The sequence below is a fragment of the Carettochelys insculpta genome, chromosome 7 (genome assembly GCF_033958435.1).
Source record: "Carettochelys insculpta isolate YL-2023 chromosome 7, ASM3395843v1, whole genome shotgun sequence".
Lineage (NCBI taxonomy): Eukaryota > Metazoa > Chordata > Testudines > Carettochelyidae > Carettochelys > Carettochelys insculpta.
The window spans coordinates 24,351,769-24,375,452 of record NC_134143.1 but is presented as its reverse complement, the minus strand read 5'-3'; the positions used below and the strand labels follow the sequence as shown (position 1 = coordinate 24,375,452).

At 41.7% G+C, this 23,684-nt stretch overlaps 1 protein-coding gene and 1 long non-coding RNA gene across 10 annotated transcripts in view; one reads left to right on the top strand and one right to left on the bottom strand.

Annotated features, from left to right (window-relative positions):
• CCSER2 (coiled-coil serine rich protein 2) overlaps positions 1-23,684 on the top strand; it is a 107,993-nt gene that overhangs the window by 5,655 nt on the left and 78,654 nt on the right. For all 9 annotated transcript variants that reach the window (XM_075000134.1, XM_075000132.1, XM_075000133.1 and 6 more), the window contains exons 2-3: positions 17,646-19,119; positions 22,234-22,436. In XM_075000134.1, the coding sequence (XP_074856235.1) occupies positions 17,685-19,119; positions 22,234-22,436 (1,638 nt within the window). In that variant the 5' untranslated portion in view covers positions 17,646-17,684. The remainder of the gene's footprint in view (positions 1-17,645; positions 19,120-22,233; positions 22,437-23,684) is intronic.
• LOC142015825 (uncharacterized) lies at positions 3,360-7,487 on the bottom strand. Its single transcript, XR_012646229.1, has 2 exons — positions 7,155-7,487; positions 3,360-4,212 (listed from the first exon to the last, which is right to left on the bottom strand). It is a non-coding gene; the product is annotated as an uncharacterized LOC142015825 (long non-coding RNA).

The window sequence follows — 23,684 nt, the reverse complement described above, 5'->3', positions numbered from 1 at the left end:
ATGCCGCGTCTACACTAGCATTAAGTTGACCTTGTACATTTGAATTTGGTGTTACTCCACATGGAAAAAAAATGGAGTAGAAAAATGGACCTTAGGACCCCTTAAAATCGACCTAATGATATTTGTAGTGAAAACAGGTATGTTGTGAGTTGGTGTCTACACTAGAGCTTAAAATTGATTTTAAGGGCATTAGGTCAATTTTATAGTCAGTAACAGCTCTAATCTTCTTTATTACTCGTGCTGAGAGTGTTAATGTATTGCCACAAGGCTATGGTACTGGTTAATTTTCCATTATGTCTCTGTTTCAAAAGCATAAAGTGATTACTTGCTGACACAAATTTTAAACTAAGATTCTTCCTCCTTAGCTAGTCTATAAATTAACGTTAGATTTTCTATAAATTGCAATTTTGTAGAGAAGTGAAGTTAGAGTCTCAACAAGGTATGTGCTTTCAACATCTAAACTGTTAATATAGAATCATAGAATACTAGAACTGGAAGGAACCTCTACAGGTCGTCTAGTCTCCTGCAGTCATTGCAGGACCAAGCATGATCCAAACCTGACTAGTGTTTATCTCATTTGCTCTTAAATATCATCAATGATGGACATGACACAGCTTCCCTAGGCAATTTGTTCCAGTGCTTAACCACCCTGACAGTTATGAAGTTTTTCCTAATGTCCAACCTAAATCTCCCTTGCTGCAATTTAAGCCCATTGCTTCTAGTCTTATCAGCGGTTAAGTAGAATAATTTTTCTCCTTCCTTCTTGTAACAGTGTTTTAGGTACTTGAAAGCTGCATATCATATCCCCTTTTTTCATCTGCAAATCTTCCTTCATAGATCATGTTTTCTAGACCTTTAATCATTTTTGTTGCTCTTCTCTGGACCTTCTACAATTGGTCCACATCTTTCCTGAAATGTGGCGCTCTGAACTGGACATAGTACTGCAGTTGAGGCCTACTGCTAAGATGTCTTAAATGTTTATTATATGGAAGACTGCAAAATGGTGAGGCTGCATCTCAAGGATTGCATCCAGTTCTGGGGCCCCTGTTACAGAAAGGATGTGGAGGCAAGAGAGAGAGTTCAGGAGAGGGTGACAAAAATGTTTAGTGGACTGGCACATCTGACTTATGAGGTGAGACTGAAGGTTTTGGGCTTATTTAGTCTACAGAAGAGAGAAGTGAGGGTGAGGAGATTTGATAGCAGCCCTCCACTACCTGAAGGAAGGCTCTAAAGAAGATGGAGGGGCTGATCTCGGTGGTGACAGATGGCAGAACAAGGAGCGGGGGTTTCAAGTTGTGATGGGAGAGGTCTATGTTGGATATTAGGAAAAAGCTATTTCACTAATTTAGTGGTAAAGCTCCGGAATAGGTTACTTAAATGATGGACTCTCCTTCTCCAGAGGTCTTTAGGTCCTGGCGTGACAAAGCCCTGGCTGGGATGATTTAGTTGGGATTAGTTCTGCCTTCAGCAGGGGCTGGACTGGATGACCTCCTGAGGTCTCTTCCAACCTGGGTGATTCTAAGGTAATATTCTTGCATAGAGATCACCTAAATAGTTTAGTGCACCCAGACATAAAGTTGTGGCTCTTCCAGTTCTAGAGACCTGGATCAAAGCAGTTCAGTCACATGTTGCATAGAACTTCCTTCATGGGAAGGTGTAATTCATTTAAAGCTCAGTTTACTGTTTGCTCTCTTGACTGGGTGTCAGATCTAAAAGCCAAATTTGGAAGAGTAATTCCTGTTAAACTAGTTGAGTTCTACTGTCCTCCTATTGTGAGACAGATGTTGGACATGAAACAATTTGATTTTACAAGTCTAAAAAATCAGCAAACTATGTTTCGTAGTAACCTTTTTCAAATTATATACTGCTGCTAGCTCAGGGCCACCAATAGGATGGGGGAATAAAGGGGCAACTGCCCTGGGGCCCAGCAATTTAAAAGGGCCCGTGGATCCTGGCTGTCACTGGAGCATTGGGCAGCAAGGGCCAGGCAACACTGAGGGGTAGCTCCTGTCTCACCCTTGTCCTCACAGTTACTGCCACTTCAGGGGGCCCAAAGCCACCATACATTCCCACTTTATCCGGGGCCCAGCAATTCTGTTAGCAGCCATACAGCAGATTCCAAAATAGGCTGAACATGAAACACATCTTCTGTTTTTTGTTTTTGTTTTTTTTCCTGCAATTTTGCATAGTTGAAATTGGAGTCGACGGTGGGTAGGAGGGTGGCAGGAGGGAAATCCAGAGTCAGAGTGCAAATATCTCTATATAGTTAGGGAATAATCTAGTTGTAAATATGATTCAAATGTAAAGGTTCAACCTCTTTAGTCTGGAGCACTCTCGTCTGGAGCACAGTCATCTGGCAACATCCGTAATCGGGCTCAATTTTAGTTAGTTGGACAATCACTTATGTGTGTGGCCAAATTTCTGGTGGTCCCATAAAGTACATTTACAGCCACGAATCCTGGCTTTCAGTGGTTTGTGTTGTTGTTTAGCTGTAATTAATCACTAAATGGCTGTGTCTACACTAGCCCCAAACTTCGAAATGGCCATGTAAATGGCCATTTCGAAGTTTACTAATGAAGCACTGAAATACATATTCAGCGCCTCATTAGCATGCGGGCGGCCGCGGCACTTCGAAATTGACGTGGCTCGTCCCGACGGGGCTCCTTTTCGAAAGGACCCCGCCTACTTCGAAGTCCCCTTATTCCTGTGAGCAGATGGGAATAAGGGGACTTCGAAGTAGGCGAGGTCCTTTCAAAAAGGAGCCCCGTCAGGATGAGCCGCGCAGTGGCGAGCCGCGTCAATTTCCAAGTGCCGCGGCCGCCCACATGCTAATGAGGTGCTGAATATGTATGTCAGTGCTTCATTAGTAAACTTCGAAATGGCCATTTACATGGCCATTTCGAAGTTTGGGGCTAGTGTAGACATGGCCAATGTCTTCTAAGAGCCCAGTAAGCAGGGGAAGTGTATGTAATGCTGCTAGACGACATTGGCCCCTCATGGTTCGGCAAATTCTCTTGTTCTTCATTAGTCGGTTACTGCGGGTACCAGACTAGAGAGGTTCAACGTGTAATGTATATACAAATAGAGCTACATGTGTGTATTTTTGCAATAGTCTTCTTGTGAATGCTATTTTTGTTTTGAATTCCTTCTGTTAAGCAACTCTTGTTACTTAATTGGAGAGACTAAATACGCTGAACATTTTAGGAGAAATTTTTGATACAAATCAGTGTAACAATCAGGAGCTGGATGCCACAGTAAAACTAAGTATGTGATCATTTTCTACTGTTGCCTCCTTCTTAAGGTGGCACAGTGGCAGTTTGTGCCCGGTATGCAACGCTGGCCCAATAACACACCGAGAGTGGAAGAAGAATCTTTATTTGGCATGCCAAGTAAGGTGCAGGGGGATTTCTCCTTAAAGCCTGCACACCTTGCAACAAGCAGTGAGCAATACTTATACCTCTCTCCTCCTTTGTTCATCCCCACTCCCAACAAACCAGGGGAGAGTTTCTTATACTCCCTTTATCCATTTCTCCAGCTCAAACTGAATTCTTACTGGTCTTATGCCATTCCGCTCTGGTAATTCCCTATTGAGCAGGAGGTCAAGTACCAATAGATTATTAACAAAAAGTAAATTACAGGAAGGTAGAGTTAATCGGTCGTATAGAACATGAACAGGATCTCATTAACAAAACAATACTGAAAATTAAGGAGGATTCACTAACAATGCTAAATTCAATATTGAACCTTATGAGAACATCAATAAGCATTCATTTACAAAACAATGTCTCTACGAGATCAGAATATAATAACGTTTCCCGTGCCAACATTTCCCCCCTTTGAGAACACTCAAGATGTCCCATATTGAGTTTTCTCATATTTCTTACTCAAAACCTGATTCATGGGTAGCATTTCCACTTTCTTATCTTTTAATACTTAAACAATAATTTCAGTCCTAAGTCCTGTTCAGCTTCTGGGGTAACACAGCTTACAGTTCACTTCTTTTCCTTAGCAGGTTCGACCTTTACTCGAGTGAAATGGACCCACGGTTTGACCCCTTGTAGTTTAGCAGCAGTAGTTAATAAAAAGAGGTGGGGTCCTTTCCACTTCTTTTGAAGGGGCTTCTCTTTTCACGTCCGAAGCAACACGCTGTCTCCTGGCTGAATATCGTGAAGGGGTTGGTCCAACGGAATGGGCTGATTGTCACGAACAAACCTGTGGATTGAAGACATAACAGATGACAGCGACAGCAAATATTTCCTTAAAAGCCCCTCCCCTATTCCCCATTCTATACCTGTGCCAGGCACCCCATTCATTGGCCATGGTTGCCCAAACAAGATTTTGAATGGGCTTAATCCTAACCTCCCTTTGGGTAATATTCGGGTCCTTAAGAGGGCTAAGGGGAGGGCCTCTGGCCACTTAAGCTGAGCTTCCTGGCACAATTTTGACAAATGTTTTTTTAAAGTCTGATTTCCTCTTTTCACCACTCCGCTGGCCTGCGGTCTATATGGAGTGTGGTATTTCCATGGAATATTGAGTCCATTTGCTACTTTTTTCACACATTGGGCCGCGAAATGGGTTTCTCGGTCTGATTCAATCCATTCTGGTACTCCGAACCGGGGGACTATCTCCTTTAAGATTTTAGCGCCTGTGTTGGCCATACAATTTTTACATGGAAATGCCTCTATCCATCCTGTAAAACGATCCACAAGTGCCAGTAGGTACCGAAACCCACTGGCACGAGGTAGTTTAGTAAAGTTAATTTGCCACACGAGTCCCGGTCCCGGGGCTGATGGTAGTGGGGAGGGTACCACAGGTCTTCCTGCTCGGGGATTATTTTTCTGACATACCATACAGTCTCTAACCACCCGTCTGGCTTTATTTCTCATTCCATCTTCTATAAAGTACTTTTCTAATAATTGGATCAGGGCCTCCTGACCTTCATGTGTCCCTTGATGAAAACTCATGACCGTCGGCCTTATCAAGGGTCCAGGAAGCAACACTTGTCCTTTTTTACTTACATACCATCCTTCTCGCAGGTTTAGCTGTAACTGCTCAGCTAACTGCTGTTCTTGGGCAGAATATTTTGGCTTCTTATGGAGATCTGGGAGAGTGGGAATCAGAGGCAAAAGAGCAATATCTTCCGTATTCGCTACCCGTTTGGCCTCTTGGTCTGCCCGGGCATTACCTTTAGTTACATCTCCATCCCCCCTTTGGTGAGCTTGACAATGGACAATAGCTACCTCCTTTGGTTCCTGTATAGCCTGGAGGAAAGCCTGGATTTGTTCTCCATATTTGACAGGCTCCCCTTGAGCTGTGAGCATTCCCCTTTTTTTCCAAATTCCAGCATGGGCGTGTGCTACCCCAAATACATACTTAGAGTCTGTTTAAATTGTAACTCGCAGATCCTTAGCCATTTCCAGGGCTCGAATGAGGGCTATAAATTCTGCTAGCTGAGCTGATGTACCCACTGGTAAAGGACGGGCCTTAATAGTTTCATGCAGGCTGACTATCGCATATCCAGCTCTCCTTTTTCCGTTTATCACCTGGGAACTGCCATCTGTGAACCACTCTAAGTCCGCATTTAAAAGTGGTTGGTCCTTAAGGTCAGGGCGGCTTGAATATTGAGTGTTAATAGTCTTTAAACAGTCATGCTCAATTTTCTCTGTCCCCTTTTCAGGTAACAGGGTGGCTGGGTTCAAAGTTGGACTGGTTACCAACTTAACTTCTGCATTCTCTAGCAACGACGCTTGGTACTTTGTGAGTCGGGCTTGCGTGAGCCAAAGCCCTCCTTTTGCCTCCAGCAGGGCTTGGACAGCGTGTGGGGTGTTGACCTTAACTTCCCCTCCCAAAGTGAGTTTTTCTGCCTCCTCTAAGACGATGGCTGCAGCCGCCACCGCCTGCAGGCACGCTGGCCAACCTCTAGCAACAGTATCTATTTGTTTAGAGAAGTAAGCCACAGGTTGCTTCCAACTTCCCACCTTTTGAGTTAATATTCCCAGGGCCACTCCCTTCCTTTCATGCACATAAATCGAGTGAAATGGTTTAGTAATATTTGATAGACCTAGGGCTGGAGCTTCCATTACACACAATTTTAAAGCTTTAAATGCATGTTGAGCCTCTTTTTTTTTTTTTTTTTTTTAAAAACAGAACAAGTCTCTGTTACTTTCTTTAACACACTCGTACAGAGGCTTAACCAGTACCCCAAAATCAGGTATCCATAATCTGCAAAATCCTGCTGTTCCCAAAAAGGCACGCAGTTGTTTCCTATTGCTGGGCTTAGGGATTTGACAAATTGCTTTTTTTTGCTCCTGCCAAGTTCATGCCTTTTTCTTGCTTTCTTCCTGGCTTTTGTTACAACCTGGTTACGCTCCACTTTAGACAACAGGGTTCTCATTAGGACCTGACAATTATTCCAATCAGGCTTGTGACTGGCTAAACACCCTTTGAAAATTGAAATAAAGCGGCTAGGATCCGTGGAAAACTCCCCGGCTTGGGGTTTAAAAGTTGCCAAATCGATCGGATTAAAGGGCACATGGGTTTACACCTGCATAGTAGTAGCCTGCTGATCCGCAGCTCCCAGTCAGTCAACCACTGTTTCAGTCACTAATAGATACAGTTTAACTGAGGGGGCTATTCCCAAATCATGGGAAACCCTTTCCCTGTATGGAGGGGGTGTGGGTGCAGAAGCCGAAGGGGGGTTCTGGTGACAGTTTACATTAGGCTTATTTACAGCTGGTTGTACTGCACATGATAATCCACACATTTCCTGCAGGTCTTGTCTATTTCTAAGATATTTAAAATATTGGCCATACATATGTTCTTCCCATTTACCGGTATGTTGTAAAAACAAAAGCAGCTGCAATATGGTGTTATAATTTAGGGATCCCTCTGGTGGCCACCGCTCTTGCCCTTCTAGGTTATACTGTGGCCACTCTGCTGTGCACAGTTTTCTTAATTTAGATTTGGTCAGAGGGTCCCCCACTATAATTTTCCAGTGTTTTAAAACACAAGCCAAAGGGGTGTTGTTCTTAGGGATATTCCGACCCTGACCATTCCTATGGGTACTCTGACCCTGACCCATAACCTTTGCCCCAGACTTTAATATCTGTCCGGCGTCCCGGAAGTCCCTTTCACAAAAAGGGACTGGGTCTTACCTGTCCAGAGGTCCAGCTCTCGCTGCTCCACCCTCTAGTTTCAGAGGTCCGGCTTTTGCCGCTCCATTCTCTGTTTCAGTTTCAGAGGTCCGGCTTTTGCTGCTCCACCCTCTGTTTCCTCTCTCTCTTCCGCGTTGCTGCGTTGCACCGTTGTGTCGTCCCTGGCAGGGGCTGCGGAACCTGGACGCCGAGTTCCCCCGGTAAAGTTACCGGTGTGCGCACTGGAAGTCCGACGCCGTCTCCCGCCACCCCCGCCAAGAGGCGAGCCGGGCAAGGCTTTAATTTAGAGGGCCCACCCAGGGACGCCAAAACTGTTGCCGCCTCCTTAAGGTGGCACAGTGGCAGTTTGTGCCCGGTATGCAACGCTGGCCCAATAACACACCGAGAATGGAAAAAGAATCTTTATTTGGCATGCCAAGTAAGGTGCAGGGGAATTTCTCCTTAAAGCCTGCACACCTTGCAACAAGCAGTGAGCAATACTTATACCTCTCTCCTCCTTTGTTCATCCCCACTCCCAACAAACCAGGGAAAAGTTTCTTATACTCCCTTTATCCATTTCTCCAGCTCAAACTGAATTCTTACTGGTCTTATGCCATTCCGCTCTGGTAATTCCCTATTGAGCAGGAGGTCAAGTACCAATAAATTATTAACAAAAAGTAAATTACAGGAAGGTAAAGTTATTCGGTCGTATAAAACATAAACAGGATCTCATTAACAAAACAATACTGAAAATTAAGGAGGATTCAGTAACAATGCTAAATTCAATATTAAACCTTATAAAAACATCAATAAGCATTCATTTACAAAACAATGTCTCTATAAAATCAGAATATAATAACGTTTCCCGTGCCAACACTACTGTCAGATCTTTGCCCTGCAGATATCTGGCATCTGATTCATTTTTTATAGTCAGTGTTATCACAGAAACATGCAGTTTTCCTTATTTTTAATAACTTAGCACAGTCTTGTACTATATTTGCATGTGGGTGTGGTTGGGGTTTGTCTTTGATCTTTGCTACTGCAATTGCAAAATGAGGGCTGTGGTTGACTGGTGGGTTTGTAGCTCTGACTTCCAATGTATTTGTCCTCTCAGAATAGAAGATAGTTAGTGACTAATAGTTAATTCTTAATTTATTGTACGTCAGTATTTGGCTCTTATTCTTATGCTTAGATTGGGCATATGTTGCTTAAGCTTAATTTGGAAAATAGGTCCAGATATTGGATATAAATTACATGCCTCTGGGTACTTTCAGTGTCATTGGTATTCTGAGTCTCTAGTAAATCAACATTCATACCACTGAGCTGTTATTTTTTTTAATAATTCAGTAGCCAAAGTAGGGCTACATTTGGTAGTAATCTGAAAGATCCGGACCAAGCTAGGAATCTGAGTTACTATCCTCAGATTTTTTTATTTTTTTGTTGGGCTATGCCTTCCTGCAAAAATTTCCTCTATCTTCTTCAGTTTTCCTTTTAATTTATTGCCGTGATGACAATCTGATATTTGTTTATATTATTTTGTAAGATAACTCAAGCACATTTGGTTCTTAATTTAATTTGTCAGATTTTGCTCTGTTCCCTGTCTTTTCTTCCTAAGACATTTTATCTACTGGTCCAGTGGGAAGTTATTAACTTTTTATTTTCCCATTGCGTGCAACCAGTATTAGGACTCTGAGAGTTCTCAGCTGCCTGTGTAGAGTAACTCAGCATTGCCACAGCCTCCCAAAATGGTGAATTTGAACATTTTATGAAAAGAGATGGAAGACTGACTGGTCATAGTAGTATTTATGTTCTAACAGTTCTTCTGTGTTCCAAATAAAAAATGAAGACCTGTTTTGGCACTCATACTAGGCCTATTGTCTCTGTGACATGAAATTAATTTGGAAGTGCAGTCTTTGGCAGCAGTTCATTCAGGCATGACCACCCTGAGGATACTTCAGATGTCATAAACCTATGGCCTCTTGGGATGACTCTTAGTCCTATCTGCTCGTGAGGACTTAATTCTTGGGGTGCGATTTTGGTAAAGTAAGGTTGCCTATGGTTGTCCAAGATTTCTCTTAACTTGCATAAATATGGAGCAAAGCTTACTTGTAAATAGCCAGCCTTTAATAAAGTGTGCATATGTAGGTTTTGCATTGTGAAGGAGCTCCACAGATCCTCCCATGGCTGACTCTTTTGTCATTCTGAATGATCAGCTTAGATCACAGAAGTTAGCATTGTTTCTTGCACGTTGAAGGAATTTCTTTGAACCTTAAACTTCCTAATTTCAGGCTTGACACCTATTTTTCAGTGGATTGTCTTGCCAAAAGCTATTTCTCTCTATATGCAGGTTGAATGTTTCTAATCTGGCAACATCTGTAATCCAGAATGATTTTAGTTAGCTAGAGGATCACTTATTATGGGTGTGGTCCCATAAAGTTTGTTTACAGCCACCAGTCCTGGCTCTCAGTGTTCTGTGCTGTTGTTTAGCTCTAATTAACCCCAAATGTCTTCTAAGAGTCCAGTAGTAGAAGTGTTGGTAATGTTGTTAGATAATATCAACCTCTCATAGTCCAGCCAATTCTCTCGTTCTGCACCCGTCAGATTCTGAGGGTATTCTGACTAGAGAAGTTCAACCTGTACCTGATGCATTCATTGATGAAACTTCATTGCCTTGTATCGCATAATTTGTGGTAGTAGTCACATATCTGTATGCTACAGCACTCAGAATAAAGTTTAGTAAGCTTATTGAGTGTTCATGAAGCCTGATTGTTGACTGATACTAGAATTCTCATTTGGAACAGGCTTCCTGTTTAGAAATGGCCTAATTTTGTCTTTTTAAATATAGCTGATTCTCTTTCAGAATTCTTCCCTAAAAAGGGTGATGCTTGCCTACTATAATCATTAGCTTGCTCACCTGCTCAAATTATAGCGACATAGCTGTAATTTGAAGTTTAATTAAATCATTATCATGTGGATTCATGCATCCAGTACCACCCTTAGGTCATTAATTAATATGCTCACTAAGACCAGAATTTCACATTTTACAATATGATTTAAAAGCAGTTCTAATTTGAAAGATGACTGTGGGTGTTAAAACATGTTGAAATCCATGGTCAATCTCATTAGAGCCTTGTTGGGTGTACCCATGTTTCAATTAACATGTTTCTAATTGCCCTCATTGCATGTATAACTTGGACTTTGAAGCTGGAAAAGCAAATATGCTCGTTGATGAGCATGGCTGAACTGTGACATTTTGATGATTAAACACAAAAAGGAAGCTAACAAGAAGTGGAAACTTGGGCAAATGATTTGGGAAGAGTATAAATATATAGTACAAGCTTTGTTATCCAGCATGCATGGGAAATGGGGGTTGCCATAATATTTTAAGCAGACTTAATCTTCAAGAAAAGTTTATCTTCAATGAGGGTAAGCGATGTCATTCCTGGCAGAGGAGAATCAAAGATCAATGTACAAAGTTCACATAGTTCAGTGTTACATTACCATCCACGTGTTTAGTGCTGCATGGTGAACTCTAGAAGCGTTTTGTACAGGCTTTACAGGTTCCTCTTAGCTGTGAAATATATTGCTGTATACAGAATTATGCTGAAAACATCAATCCTATTCACTTTTTGAATGCGACATTTTTAATCCTGTAATGGAAAAGGGGCTTGTTGGGTGCACTGTGATATGTAAATTGTTTAGAATTATGGAGTTCAATTATTTATGGCTATCAATTTTTAATGAGTGCATAAAAGGCAATCTGGCTCTGACAACATAAGGCAGCTCATCAGCCCTGAATGAGGGGAGAGGGAAGGATCAAAATAAAGAATGCTGTTCTTGCCCCCTCCCTTCTCATTTGTTCCACAGATGAACCTGAGATCATGTTTCCATAACCTGTTTATTATGAAGATCAAAACTTCCTGGTCAGTCTTATCAAAACAAAAAAGCAGTCCAGTAGCACTTCAAAGACTAGCAAAATAATTTATTGGGTGGTGAGCTTTCGTGGGTTAGACCCACTTCTTCAGACCGTAGCCATGCCAGAACAGACTCAATATTTAAGGCGCAGAGAACCAAAAATAGTTACCAAGGCTGACAAATCAGAAAAATGTAATCAAGGTGGGCAAATTAGAAGAGCAGAGGGGCTGTGGGGGTGGGAGGGTGGGGAGTCAAGAGTCAGATCAAACAAAGTATGTAAAAGAGTCCATATAATAACCAGCAACGAAGGGTCCTGTGGCACCTTATAGACTAACAGAAAAGTTTTGAGCATGAGCTTTCGTGAGCACAGACTCACTTCATCAGATGCTGGTCTTGGAAATCTGCAGGGCCAGGTATAAATAAGCCAGAGCAAGGGTGGGGATAACAAGGTTAGCTCAGTCAGCAAGGGTGAGGCTTACTACCAGCAGTTGATCTGGAGGTGTGAACACCAAGGGAGGGGAAGCTGCTTTTGTATTTAGCCAGCCATTCACAGTCTTTGTTTAAGCCTGAGCTGAGGGCGTCGAATTTGCAGATGAATTGTAGCTCAGAAATTTCTCTTTGGAGTCTGGTCCTGAAATTTCTTTGCTGTAGGATAGCTACTTTTAAGTCTGCTACTGTGTGGCCTGGGAGATTGAAGTGCTCTCCTACGGGTTTTTGTATATTGCCATTTCAGATATCTGATTTGTGTGTGTTTATTCTTTTACGTAGAGACTGTCCAGTTTGTCCGATGTATATAGCAGAGGGGCATTGCTAGCACATGGTGGCCTGTGAAAGTGGGAGATCATTGTCCAGGATACACTATACACCGCACCACAGTCACTCTAACTCAGGGACCCATCCATGCAACAAACCTCGTTGCCAGCTCTGCCCACATATCTACACCAGCAACACCATTACAGGACCTAACCAGATCAGCCACACCATCGTGGGTTCATTCAGCTGCACATCTACCAATATAATTTATGCCATCATGTGCCAGCAATGCCCCTCTGCTATATACATCGGACAAACTAGACAGTCTCTACGTAAAAGAATAAACACACACAAATCAGATATCAGAAATGGCAATATACAAAAACCCATAGGAGAGCACTTCAATCTCCCAGGCTACACAGTAGCAGACTTAAAAGTAGCTATCCTACAGCAAAGAAATTTCAGGACCAGACTCCAAAGAGAAATTTCTGAGCTACAATTCATCTGCAAATTCGACGCCCTCAGCTCTGGCTTAAAGACTGTGAATGGTTGGCTAAATACAAAAGCAGCTTCCCCTCCCTTGGTGTTCACACCTCCAGATCAACTGCTGGTAGTAAGCCTCACCCTTGCTGACTGAGCTAACATTGTTATCTCCACCCTTGCTCTGGCTTATTTATACTTGCCCCTGCAGATTTCCAAGACCAGCATCTGATGAAGTGAGTCTGTGCTCACGAAAGCTCATGCTCAAAACTTTTCTGTTAGTCTATAAGGTGCCACAGGACCCTTCGTTGCTGTTACAACTTCATTAAAGTGCTGACTGACAGGCTTGTGAGTTAAAAGCTTTTTGATGTCTGTTTTGTGTGCATTCATTCTTTGTTGAAGTGTGTTTTACCATTTGTCCTATGTATAAAGTATGTGGACATTGTTGGCACATGGTGGCATATGGTGTTAGCAGAGGAACATGAGAATGTGCCCGTGATTCTGTGAATAACCTGGTTAGGTCCAGGGATAGTATCTCCAGAATAGGTATGTGTACAAAGCTGGCAACAGGGCTTGTTGCAAGGAAAAGTTCCAGGATTGATATTATTGTGATATAGTCTGTGGTTGCTGGTGAGAATCCTCAAAAGGTTGGGAGGTTGTCTGTCTGTAGTAGAGAACAGGTCTGTCACCTAGGGCCTTCTGGAGTGTGGTATCCTGATTAAGGATGGGTTGTAGGTATTTAATGATATGTTCCAGTGGTTTGAGTTGAGGGCTGTAGGTAATGACCAGTGGTGTTCTGTTGTTGGTTTTTATGGGCCTATCTTGAAGTAGCTGGTTTCTGGGTATTAGTCTGCCTCTGTCAATTTGTTGTGTTTTTTTTTTAAACTTCTCCTGGTGGGTAATTCAGGTTTGTGAATATTTGGCAGAGATCTTTTAATTTTTGGTCTCTGTCAGTAGGACCACAGCAAATGCGATTGTAGTTAAGGGCTTGACTGTAAACAATGGATCTTACTGTGTGTGTAGAATGGAAGCTAGAAGCATGTAGGTAAGTGTAGTGGTCAGTGGGTTTCTGGTAGAGTGTGGTCCTGATTAGGCCATCCTTGATTTGTACTGTAGTGTCCAGGAAATGTATCTCTCGCATGGAGTGGTTGAGGCGTAAGTTGCTCTTGATGCCCCTCTGCTCTTCTGATTTGCCCACTTTGATTACATTTTTCTGATTTGTCAACCTTGGTAACTATTTTTGGTTCTCTGTGCCTTAAATATTGAGTCTGTTCTGGTATGGCTATGGTCTGAAGAAGTGAGTCTGCCCCATGAAAGCTCACCACCTAACAAATTATTTTGTTGGTCTTTTAAAGTGCTACTGGACTGCTTTTTTGTTTTGATAGTTTATAGACTAACACAGCTATCTCTGTTACTGGTCAGTCCAGAATTTTGGTCCTTGTATACTGCTGACATTACCTCCAGATTTTTATCCCTGAATTTAGAGGGAAAAAAAATCCATATACTTTGGCAGCATCTTTAGAATGATTACTGAATTACTTATTAAGCTTAAGTATAGCTGCTGAGCCAGGAAGCCTTTAGTTTATGAAGAAAAATCCTGGTTCACTTAAAATATCACTCTCAATAATAAGCTCAGTAGCCTTTTTCCTGATTGTTAATGAGTGCATAGTATGTACAATAAGACTCTTAAAGCTTGAGTATATTAAAATAAGGAATGGATTTACTTTTATTGTGACCTACATTTTATTATTTGGGACACAGTAACTGAAAACTATAGTAAATGACATGGCTGGGGATTACTTTGACCATTTGTCCTGCATTTCTATAAGTGAGATTGCAGAAAGAGTAAGACGCCTACTCTGAGTGGCAGTATTCCATATTTATTATGTATTGGTTTCAAGTTGTTCAATCTTTCTTTCTTGGCAATTTGGACAATTTGTAATGCTAGCCTTGTCTACTTACCTGATCTTTAAAGACAAGATGAAGGTGATGGGTGCCCTCTACAGATGCCATTCTGGTGATTTTCATTTGTCCTTTAAGCTTTTAATTGTTGTACTGTTCCTATTCTCTACATGTACATCTTGTCAAACTTTAAGCCTGTACCAATTCTCAGGACTGAGTCACCCTGTTAACCCCTGCTCCTGGAGATTATCACTTGTGGGGCCTTAAAAAACCCTTTTTTTTTTCATTATATGAAAGAATAAAGGTTTAACTGGAAACAGCAGAGTGGTGGAAATATGTGATTACAAACTAAATCATAAAGCATGAAACTTGTATCGTCTTTTTATCAATAGTTAACTTTATCTGATAAAGCAGATTTCTCTCCCTGCCCCACCTGCCTTCAAGTTCAGTCTGTTCAGAACCTGGCTGGTTTATCAATAACTAGGCTACAAATATTTATGAAAGCATGTCCTTCCATCAGGAGTTTTCCTTAGATTGCCTTTCTTTACCAAAAACAGTCTTTTGTGTCTGTTCACTGTCAGGATAAACCTCTGCTGCGTTGTAGAGTTTCTTTTCTATATTTGAGGTATTGCTTGCTTGCTTGTTTCTCATGGTTCTTTATTGGCTGTTCTGGGATGCAAGGGTAGATAACAGAATCTTGCATCAACTTACCAGCTGACTATGGAATAGAAACTTAATGTGTCTCGATGGTACATTCATCTCTTGGTGACTGACTTCTACTCCAGTCCATAAAGCGTGTTTTTCAGTATAAAGACATTTTTCCTTAAATGTAACCCACATGAACATGTTGCAATGACTGATTCTTGACAAGCTGAACTTTCTGAAAATAACTTTTGCAATAGGAACACATGCTGCCCATGTGGCTCTGCTAATTAGCTGGGCCTCACCTAACTCTCTCTTGGATGGATGACCAAGTACTCAGCTTACTGGGAACACTGATCACTGCTACCCATTAGCCAAGTGTGTACAGGGTTGCCATCATTCATGATGTTACAAGACCTGCAAATTTAGGTGGCTGCTCATGCTGCTCAAAGGTCTGAAATACTGAATGATGTGCTTGAAGTTCTTGTTACTTAGCCATCGGGACCTCTGTTTCATCTTTTTGAGTGGATGCCTACACATAGGTCCTATATCTTGTACGGCATTATTGAGAGGACAGCCACATATGTGGTACAAGAACTGAGAACTTGATGCCTCTCCTTCACCAAGCCAGGCAGTGATGGCTTTGTAACTGGTAGTGTAGTAAGGGCTTGTGTTTGTGTGAATATAAAAGTCCAGAGACAAGCAGGAAAAATCAGGGTATTTAACATCCAGCTGCACAGCAGAGCTGTTTTCCGTGCAGTCTGGAGTCTTCTGGGAAACTGATACTGGTGAGTGAGGAAGGAGGCAGATTTAGAAATTGATTCCTATCAGAATTATGCAGCAGTTTTCACAAGCCAGTGTGACAGGTCATCAGCAACGAAGGGTCCTGTGGCACCTTATAGACTAACAGAAAAGTTTAGAGCATGAGCTTTCGTGAGTTAACTCACTTCTTCAGATGCTGGTCCTGGAAATCTGCAAGGCCAGGTATAAACAGGCCAGAGCAAGGCTGGGGATAACGAGGTTAGCTCAGGCAGGCAGGCTGAGTTGTATTGTCATCAGTAGATCTGGAGGTGTGAACTCCAAGAGAGGGGAAGCTGCTTTTGTATTTAGCCAGCCATTCACAGTCTTTGTTTAATCCTGAGCTGAGGGTATTGAATTTGCAAATGAATTGTAGCTCAGCAATTTCTCTTTCGAGTCTGTTCTTGAAATTTCTTTGCTGCAGGATAGCTACTTTTAAATCTGCTACTGTGTGTCCTGGGAGATTGAAGTGCTCTCCTATGGGTTTTTGTATATTGCCATTTCTGATGTCTGATTTGTGTGCATTTATTCTTTTACGTAGAGACTGTCCAGTTTGTCCGATGTATATGGCAGAGGGGCATTGCTGGCACATGATGGCATAAATTACATTGGTAGATGTGCAGCTGAATGAGCCCACGATGGTGTGGCTGATCTGGTTAGGTCCTGTAATGATGTTGCTGGTGTGTATATGTGGGCAGAGCTGGCAACGAGGTTTGTTGCATGGATGGGCCCCTGAGATAGAGTGACTGTGGTGCGGTGTATAGTTGCTTGTTAGGATTTGTTTTAGGTTGGTAGGTTGTCTGTGAGCAATGATAGGTCTGCCTCCCAAGGCCTGTGAAAGTGTGGGATCATTGTCCAGGATGGGTTGTAGATCCCTGATGAAGCGCTGTAGAGGTTTTAGCTGAGGACTGTAGGGCTGTGTCTACACGTGCCCCAAACTTCGAAATGGCCATGCAAATGGCCATTTCGAAGTTTACTAATGAAGCGCTGAAATGCATATTCAGCGCTTCATTAGCATGCGGGCGGCAGCGGCGCTTCGAAATTGACGAGCCTTGCCGCCGCGCGGCACGTCCAGACGGGGCTCCTTTTCGAAAGGGCCCCGCCTACTTCGAAGTCCCCTTATTCCCATGAGCTCATGGGAATAAGGGGACTTCGAAGAAGGTGGCGTCCTTTCGAAAAGGAGCCCCGTCTGGACGCGCCGCGCGGTGGCAAGGCTCGTCAATTTCGAAGCGCCGCTGCCGCCCGCATCCTAATGAAGCGCTGAATATGCATTTCAGCGCTTCATTAGTAAACTTCGAAATGGCCATTTGCATGGCCATTTCGAAGTTTGGGGCACGTGTAGACACAGCCTAGGTGATGGCTAGTGGTGTTCTGTTGGTTTCTCTCTTGGGCTTGTCCTGTAGTAGGAGGCTTCGTGGCACATGTCTGGCTCTGTTGATTTGTTTTCTCACTTCCTCAGGTGGGTATTGCAGTCTTGTGACAGGTCATGTGGCTTATTCATGAGTCTTGCGATATTTTGAGTTTTTTCATAAAGTTCCAGATGCTGAAATCAAGTAATTATGTGAGGAATTCAGCTTTAGTTTTTTAAAATAATTGTTTTAGCTTGTTTTAATTCTGACAAAGCTTCAAAAAAATTTAAAAAGTGTATCTTGAGGGCTTAGAAACCAGAGGACAAATTGAACTTCCGAGTAGGTGAATATACCCCCTTTTTTTTTTTTTTTTTTGTGGCTTGACGCTGACTGTCAACACTTGATGTCAGCAATACTGCAAATGATCCCACTCTTTTAGTTAGAGGGATACCATTAGCAAACTGTTTCTCCAGTTGTAATTGAAACATTTTGTTTCCTGTCTGTTGCACAATAGACTAATGGTTCTTAGAACATCTCTAAGAATTCATGAAATATGAGTAGGTAAATGCTATTTTTCTGGTAAAATTACACATATGTTACATTTATCATTTAAATTTTTAGGTGTACTGTGTTCTCTAGAGATATAATATTCTCTCCTTTTTGATTTCCACAGATTCAAGAAACTTTCAAGGACCAATGCACGCAATAGCTCATGGAAGAAAAAAATCATATCAGGACACCCTTCATTTCCAAGTTACCGAAATATGGAACAAAATCTTTAGGGAGCACCTTACAGCCAGTGTCAAAGAGGACAGCTGTTACCTTGTCAGGGAATCCTCATAGCAGTAGTGGCAAAAATTGCAGTAAGCACAATGGCAGTGTCTGTATGTCTTCCTTTGCTTTTAATTTGCAAAAATCAAATAAATACCAACTTGATGATCAAAATGGCAGAGTGTCTAACTCGGCTCAAAATTCCAGTGGAAAAGTAGTTAATTCTGGGAAGTATTGCCCATCACTAGGGGGATTTGGTAAAGATGTGCTCAGGGTGGGTTTGAACACTGCCTCTTCAACAGCATCGAAAAGAGCAGAGCAAGTCAACATGTTTGTATCCTCTGCAGAAGAATTAAACCAAAAGTCTTCGCTTGGACTGTCTAGTTCAGCGAAATTCACCAAAGGTAAATTATTTGGCAGGACTTCATATGCTGGCGTCAGTGCTCCAAAATCACACTTAAATGGATTTTATGGAAATAGGTCATCTCTAGATTTGCAGAGGTGTAGAACTAACTCAAGCACCACCAGGACTAGTTCAGGAGAGAGTTTGACACAATCCAGAGATGATGTTAAATCTTTGTCCTGTGAAAAAATGGTTAGATCACAAAGTTTTTCACATTCCATTCAGAATTCTTTCCTCCCTACTGCATCCTTAACCAGATCACATTCCTTTAATAAAGCTGTAGACCTTACAAGGCCTTATCAAAAGCAACACCTGGCTATTAGAGCATCTCAGAGGTCCATTCTGTTGTCAAGAAATGCACGACAGTTGGATATACCTAGTGGAAATGAACCTTTAAGGTATGGCTTTACCAGACCATACACAGATATATCTGGTTCGAAGAAGCCACCACTCTCAAATGGATCTGGGGCACCACCCTCTTTGGGATACAGGATGGGTCGTCCTTCTTTACTGAAACCTACAAGACAGCAGTTTACTGGAAAGATCATTGAGCATGACAACAAAAGTTCAGCTACTGACATGTGCACAGTGAAGCTTTCTGAGATCACAGGAAACGTCAATGCATCCATTCAGAAAAAAGGCATAGAAAATGACAGTCAAAGAACAGAATGTGGTGAAGCCCTTCTTGATGATCTGGGAAACCATGGCTCTAAAGTCATATGCACGAATGATGATGTTGATGAAATATCCATATCCTCCTTGTCATCTTCTGAAAAGAATGACTTGAGTGAAGATTTTAGCGATGACTTTATAGATCTAGAAGATGCAAACAGAGCAATCCAAGTGAAGCAAGAAGTCCTTATTAAAGAATTAGTGCATGGAGGTACAACACCAGTAGATCCCATAACTTATCTCAAAGAAAGTGAAAGACCTCATTGTAACACCAATGAATGGCTGGATATAGATGTTTCTGGTAAATAATCTGTTGCATTATTTTTTAACTCCTGTTGAGAAATAATTGTTTTGCAAGTATTCTTAATTTTTCTAAATCATGGTGAAGTAAAACTTTTTTCTGTATTCTCAAATTATTTATACTGAATACCATATAAATTATCCCTGGTCTTGGATATTGGATTTTCTTGATTTCTTTGCAAATATGGGATACTACTCGTATAGGCTGTGTTTACACTAGTACCCCCTATCAAAAGGGGGATGCTAATGAGACACTTTGGGATATGCTAATGAGGTGTTGCAATGAATATGCAGCACCTCATTAGCATAATGATGGTCGTGGCACTTCAAAAGTGCCGCTTTTGATCGCGTGTGGCTCGTCTACATGGGGTCCTTTTCTAAAGGATCCCATACACTTCAAAATCCCCTTATTCCTAATTGGTTACATTTGGTTATCGGAATAAGGTTTTTTTTGAAGTGTGTGAGGTCCTTTCAAAAAGGACCCCATGCAGACAAGCTGCATGCAATTGAAAACAGCACTTTCAAAGTGCTGTGGCCATCTTTATGCTATTAGCATATCCTGAAGTTTCTCATGAGCATCCCTCTTTTGAAAGGGGTGTGCTAGTGTAGACATCGCCATAATGTATTAAATTGAGTTGGCTTCAGGAGCAAAAAGCATATCCTTTTATAGGTGCTTTTAAAAGGGAAAAACTGACAATGGCAATTCATTTTTTTTTTAATTTAATAACCTTAAGTGTCAATTGATGGTTTTCAATAGTGAAATGTGTGCTTATCTTTGGCCTGTATTTCAATGTAGTGTTAGTAAATGTCTAATTGTCTCATAATGCTGAAATACAAGGTAGAAATTCAGTGAAATAATGATTCATTAGGTATTCCCTGGAGCTCAGTGAAAATTTCTTATGGACAAATCTTGTACTTCTTACTGAAGCTAAACGTAGTTTAAAAATCTGTGCCATTTGCATAGCTCTTTTTTATCCATTATTTTTCCATGTTATTACTTCATTTCTTTTGCTTTTTTGAGCTTTTGCAATAGACAAGGAGATCTTTCTCCAGAGCTTATATTGCATCACAGTCTGGGTCTGAGTGCATGAGAAGTGAGTTTACCCAGCATGAAACTGAGAATCCTGTGCTGTTTTGTCCTGATTTGCCCCCTTTCCTAGAACTGTGGGCTCTAAACAGGTGTCTAATATAATATTCTAAACAACTTTGGCGCACTTTTAACAGTTAAATGTACTATACGTGCTTATACATTTATGGCAGAGTTATTTGCCATGGGAATCAGAACACTAAAGTCCTCAAGGTAACGTGATATAAATGTATATGTTTAGGAGTTTACAAAACTTAATAATTTCAAGTTATTACTCCAATGGTAAACAACTCCATCACACTGTACATGATTACATAAGTCACCAGTATCTAAAAGAGATCTTCCAACCCCTTTTCACATAGTATTAAGATGTATCTAGCACCTACAGAAGTAGAAGGTGTCCCAGGTAATGGCATCTACAAGGTGCTGCCAGGAGAAATGATCAGCACCATGGAGTTGGCATGTCCCTTTCACCCAAATAGATTTACACAAGCTTCTTTAGGCACAGAAGCAAAGGAAATGAGACTAGTACGTGATTTTTAAAACAAAGTTTTTTTTAAAACCAGAAGCACTAGTTTTTTCAGGAATAAATTCACAGCAATTTTAGTTTTTCTAATCTTTTGAGGTTGGGGTGGGTGAATGCCCTGCTCAGAGGAGCCGGGAGGGAAAGCGACACAATTCAAGTATCCTTTTCCATGCCTGGTGAGAGTCTGACTACTACTTGGAGGGAAATAGAGATGTTCCTTCAGGTAGTCCACAGATGGCCATGTGAGGAACATCAAGCACTACTTAGGGCTATTTGCACTACAAAAAATCCTGAACTCCCTCGTAAAGTTCTGTTCACGCTTGTGTCTTTTCCCATTTCCAACTTCCTGACATTCCTTTCTCTTTTGGGGTTAGAGGGAATTATGCTTCTCTCCTTTTCATCAAATTCTTGCCGGGGGTTACTCCTTTCTCTTTGTGCTCCTCCATGGGTCTCTTTGGACGGTTGGTCTTTGCAAAGCTGTATGCAAGCTATTTTGTGTACTTTGCTGATGTGTGAACCTGCCAGAGTGTGGGTTTCCTGTAAATAGTGCGAAAAAGAAGGAAGTTGAGGGGAAAAAAGTTAACTCTGCCACATTAATTGCCTGTAAACATGGGCTTATAAAGTCATTTCCATCATTGCATTATTACTAAGGGTGTATAATGGCTATAGCAAGGAAGGGTCCTGTGACACCTTATAGACTAACAGAAAAGTTTTGAACATGAGCTTTCGTGAACACAGACTCACTTCATCAGATGCTGCATCTGATGAAGTGAGTCTGTGCTCACGAAAGCTCATGCTCAAAACTCTTCTGTTAGTCTATAAGGTGCCACAGGACCCTTTGTTGCTGTTACAGATCCAGATTAACATGGCTACCCCTCCGATATAATGGCTATGCTACTTAGCTTAATATACTGTCTAAAGTGCATGTATGTGTGGGGGGGTGTTTTGGGCTTTTATAGAGGAAGATTGCTCTCAAATTTGGAAAACAACCTTTGACTATTTTTTAAATTCTTTTACATAAAGATAAATTATTTGGAACAATTATTGAATTCTTTAATATCCTATCTTCTTTCCCTGAGCATTTTCTGGGAAAAGTTTCTTTTTCCTTAGGGGTTGGGGATTACTATTCTGCTGTTTGAAACTTGGTCTGTCTGGGTCCAACATTTGGGTAATTCACAATTTTTTTAGTCACTGGTTCTTTTTAAGAAATACTTTTCACTCTGTTAGAATTATTACAGGGCAGGAACAGGAAAAGAAAATGTGGGTTGCTAGAAGGTACTTGTGGGTATACTGAGTTTCTAACATCCTGAGACCAGGTGAAGAAAAGTAGTATTGGGTTTTGTTTCCCTAGGTTTAGCATTGGTGGCTTTAGAGACTGTTTTAATATCCAGTCTTACCACTCGCGGTCAGATCCTTTTACATGCTAATGTGACACAATGTAAGAGTTAATCCCCAATCTAAATTACTTGTGTTGTTGATTGTCTTTCTTTTTATTTAAGCAGTAGATAACAAGAATGAAAGCACAAAGCATACTATTGGGAACAACTTGGTTTCTCCGGACATGGACTACAGAGCTGGCTCCTCTTTTGAACTTTCTCCATCTGATAGTTCTGATGGAACATACATGTGGGACGAAGAAGGGCTGGAGCCCATTGGGAGCGTCCATCCATGTGGAAGTTATGAATCTTCAGAAATGAACAGCGTAGTATGTATATATTCTTACAGTTCTTTGAGATTGCTAGCTGAATGTATCACAGAAAGTGTAACTTTCACAGAATTCTTATATTTTCTCATTACTTAAGAATATATTTTACAAAAGATATAAAATGTCTAGAAACTCTGAACCCGCCTAGTGACAAAGGACCTACAATAAGAAGCTTTCATTCCAATTATCTGAACTCCCTTTATCTGATAATCCTGTGTCAATGGCACCTCTGTTTTTCTGAATGCCTGGTTTTTGAACACTGTCAGATGCCCCCCAAATGTAAATAAGTGGAAGTGTTTTCATAGCTAATTTGCATTTAAAAAGTAATTATTAGTTAAATATTTAGTATCTACTTACTCCTGAAATTATGGACTGAGCTTGGTTAGAATACAGCTTGAACCTCTGTAAACTGGGTCACTCTGCTCCAGCAACATCTGTGGTCCAGACAGCCATGGTGGCTGGGAGCCGAGTGCAGGGAGGGAAGGACAGTGGCAGTGAGAGGACATCTGGTGGTTATGGGTGGAGTTGAAGCTAGGGTGGGGTGGTGGTCTGACCTGGGGGCCAGCAGCAGCAGGGAATGGTGTAGAGGTATCTATCAGGGAGACGGAGCCAGGCATCTGGTAGCCTAGTGGGGCTGGCAGCAGAGCTGGAGGGCAGGTGATTGGGTAGAGGTGCTGGAGCTGGCATCCCTTGATCCAGCAATCTCTCTTGTTCAGGACTGTAGCTCCAGAGGGTGCCGGACCAGAGAGGTCATGTCTGTACCACAGCCTTCTTGAATATGATGCTAAAAGAACAATGATCTTATTTTCCTTAAAATGACATGTGCATTATTTCCTGTTTGCCTTGGAGCATAGAAATGTCGTATTTGAGCTCAGTTCCTTCAGCCTGAAGTAAGGCTTGTCCTTGGGAACAGGGCCAATGAGTTCTTCCAGCTTACCAATCTATTACATTCCTTTGAACCCATACTTCATCTCAATGTCAGCAGTTTTTCTTGACTGTAGGATGTCTGTTTTGGACACAGCAGTTCTAGCTTTTCACTAGGACAGGGCTTCTTGTTTAATGCCTAGAACAGGGGTCAGCAAAGTGGAGGGCGGTAGGACTTAGATGCTCAATCACCTTTGTTTTAAGGGGCCCTCAAGCAAGAAAGCAGAGGAAAGCTGCTGCGAAGTGAGCTCTGGCCATGAGGGACTGATCAGGAAGTTATGCTGCTATTTTACTAATTGGTGAACAGGTGAGCAAGACATGCAC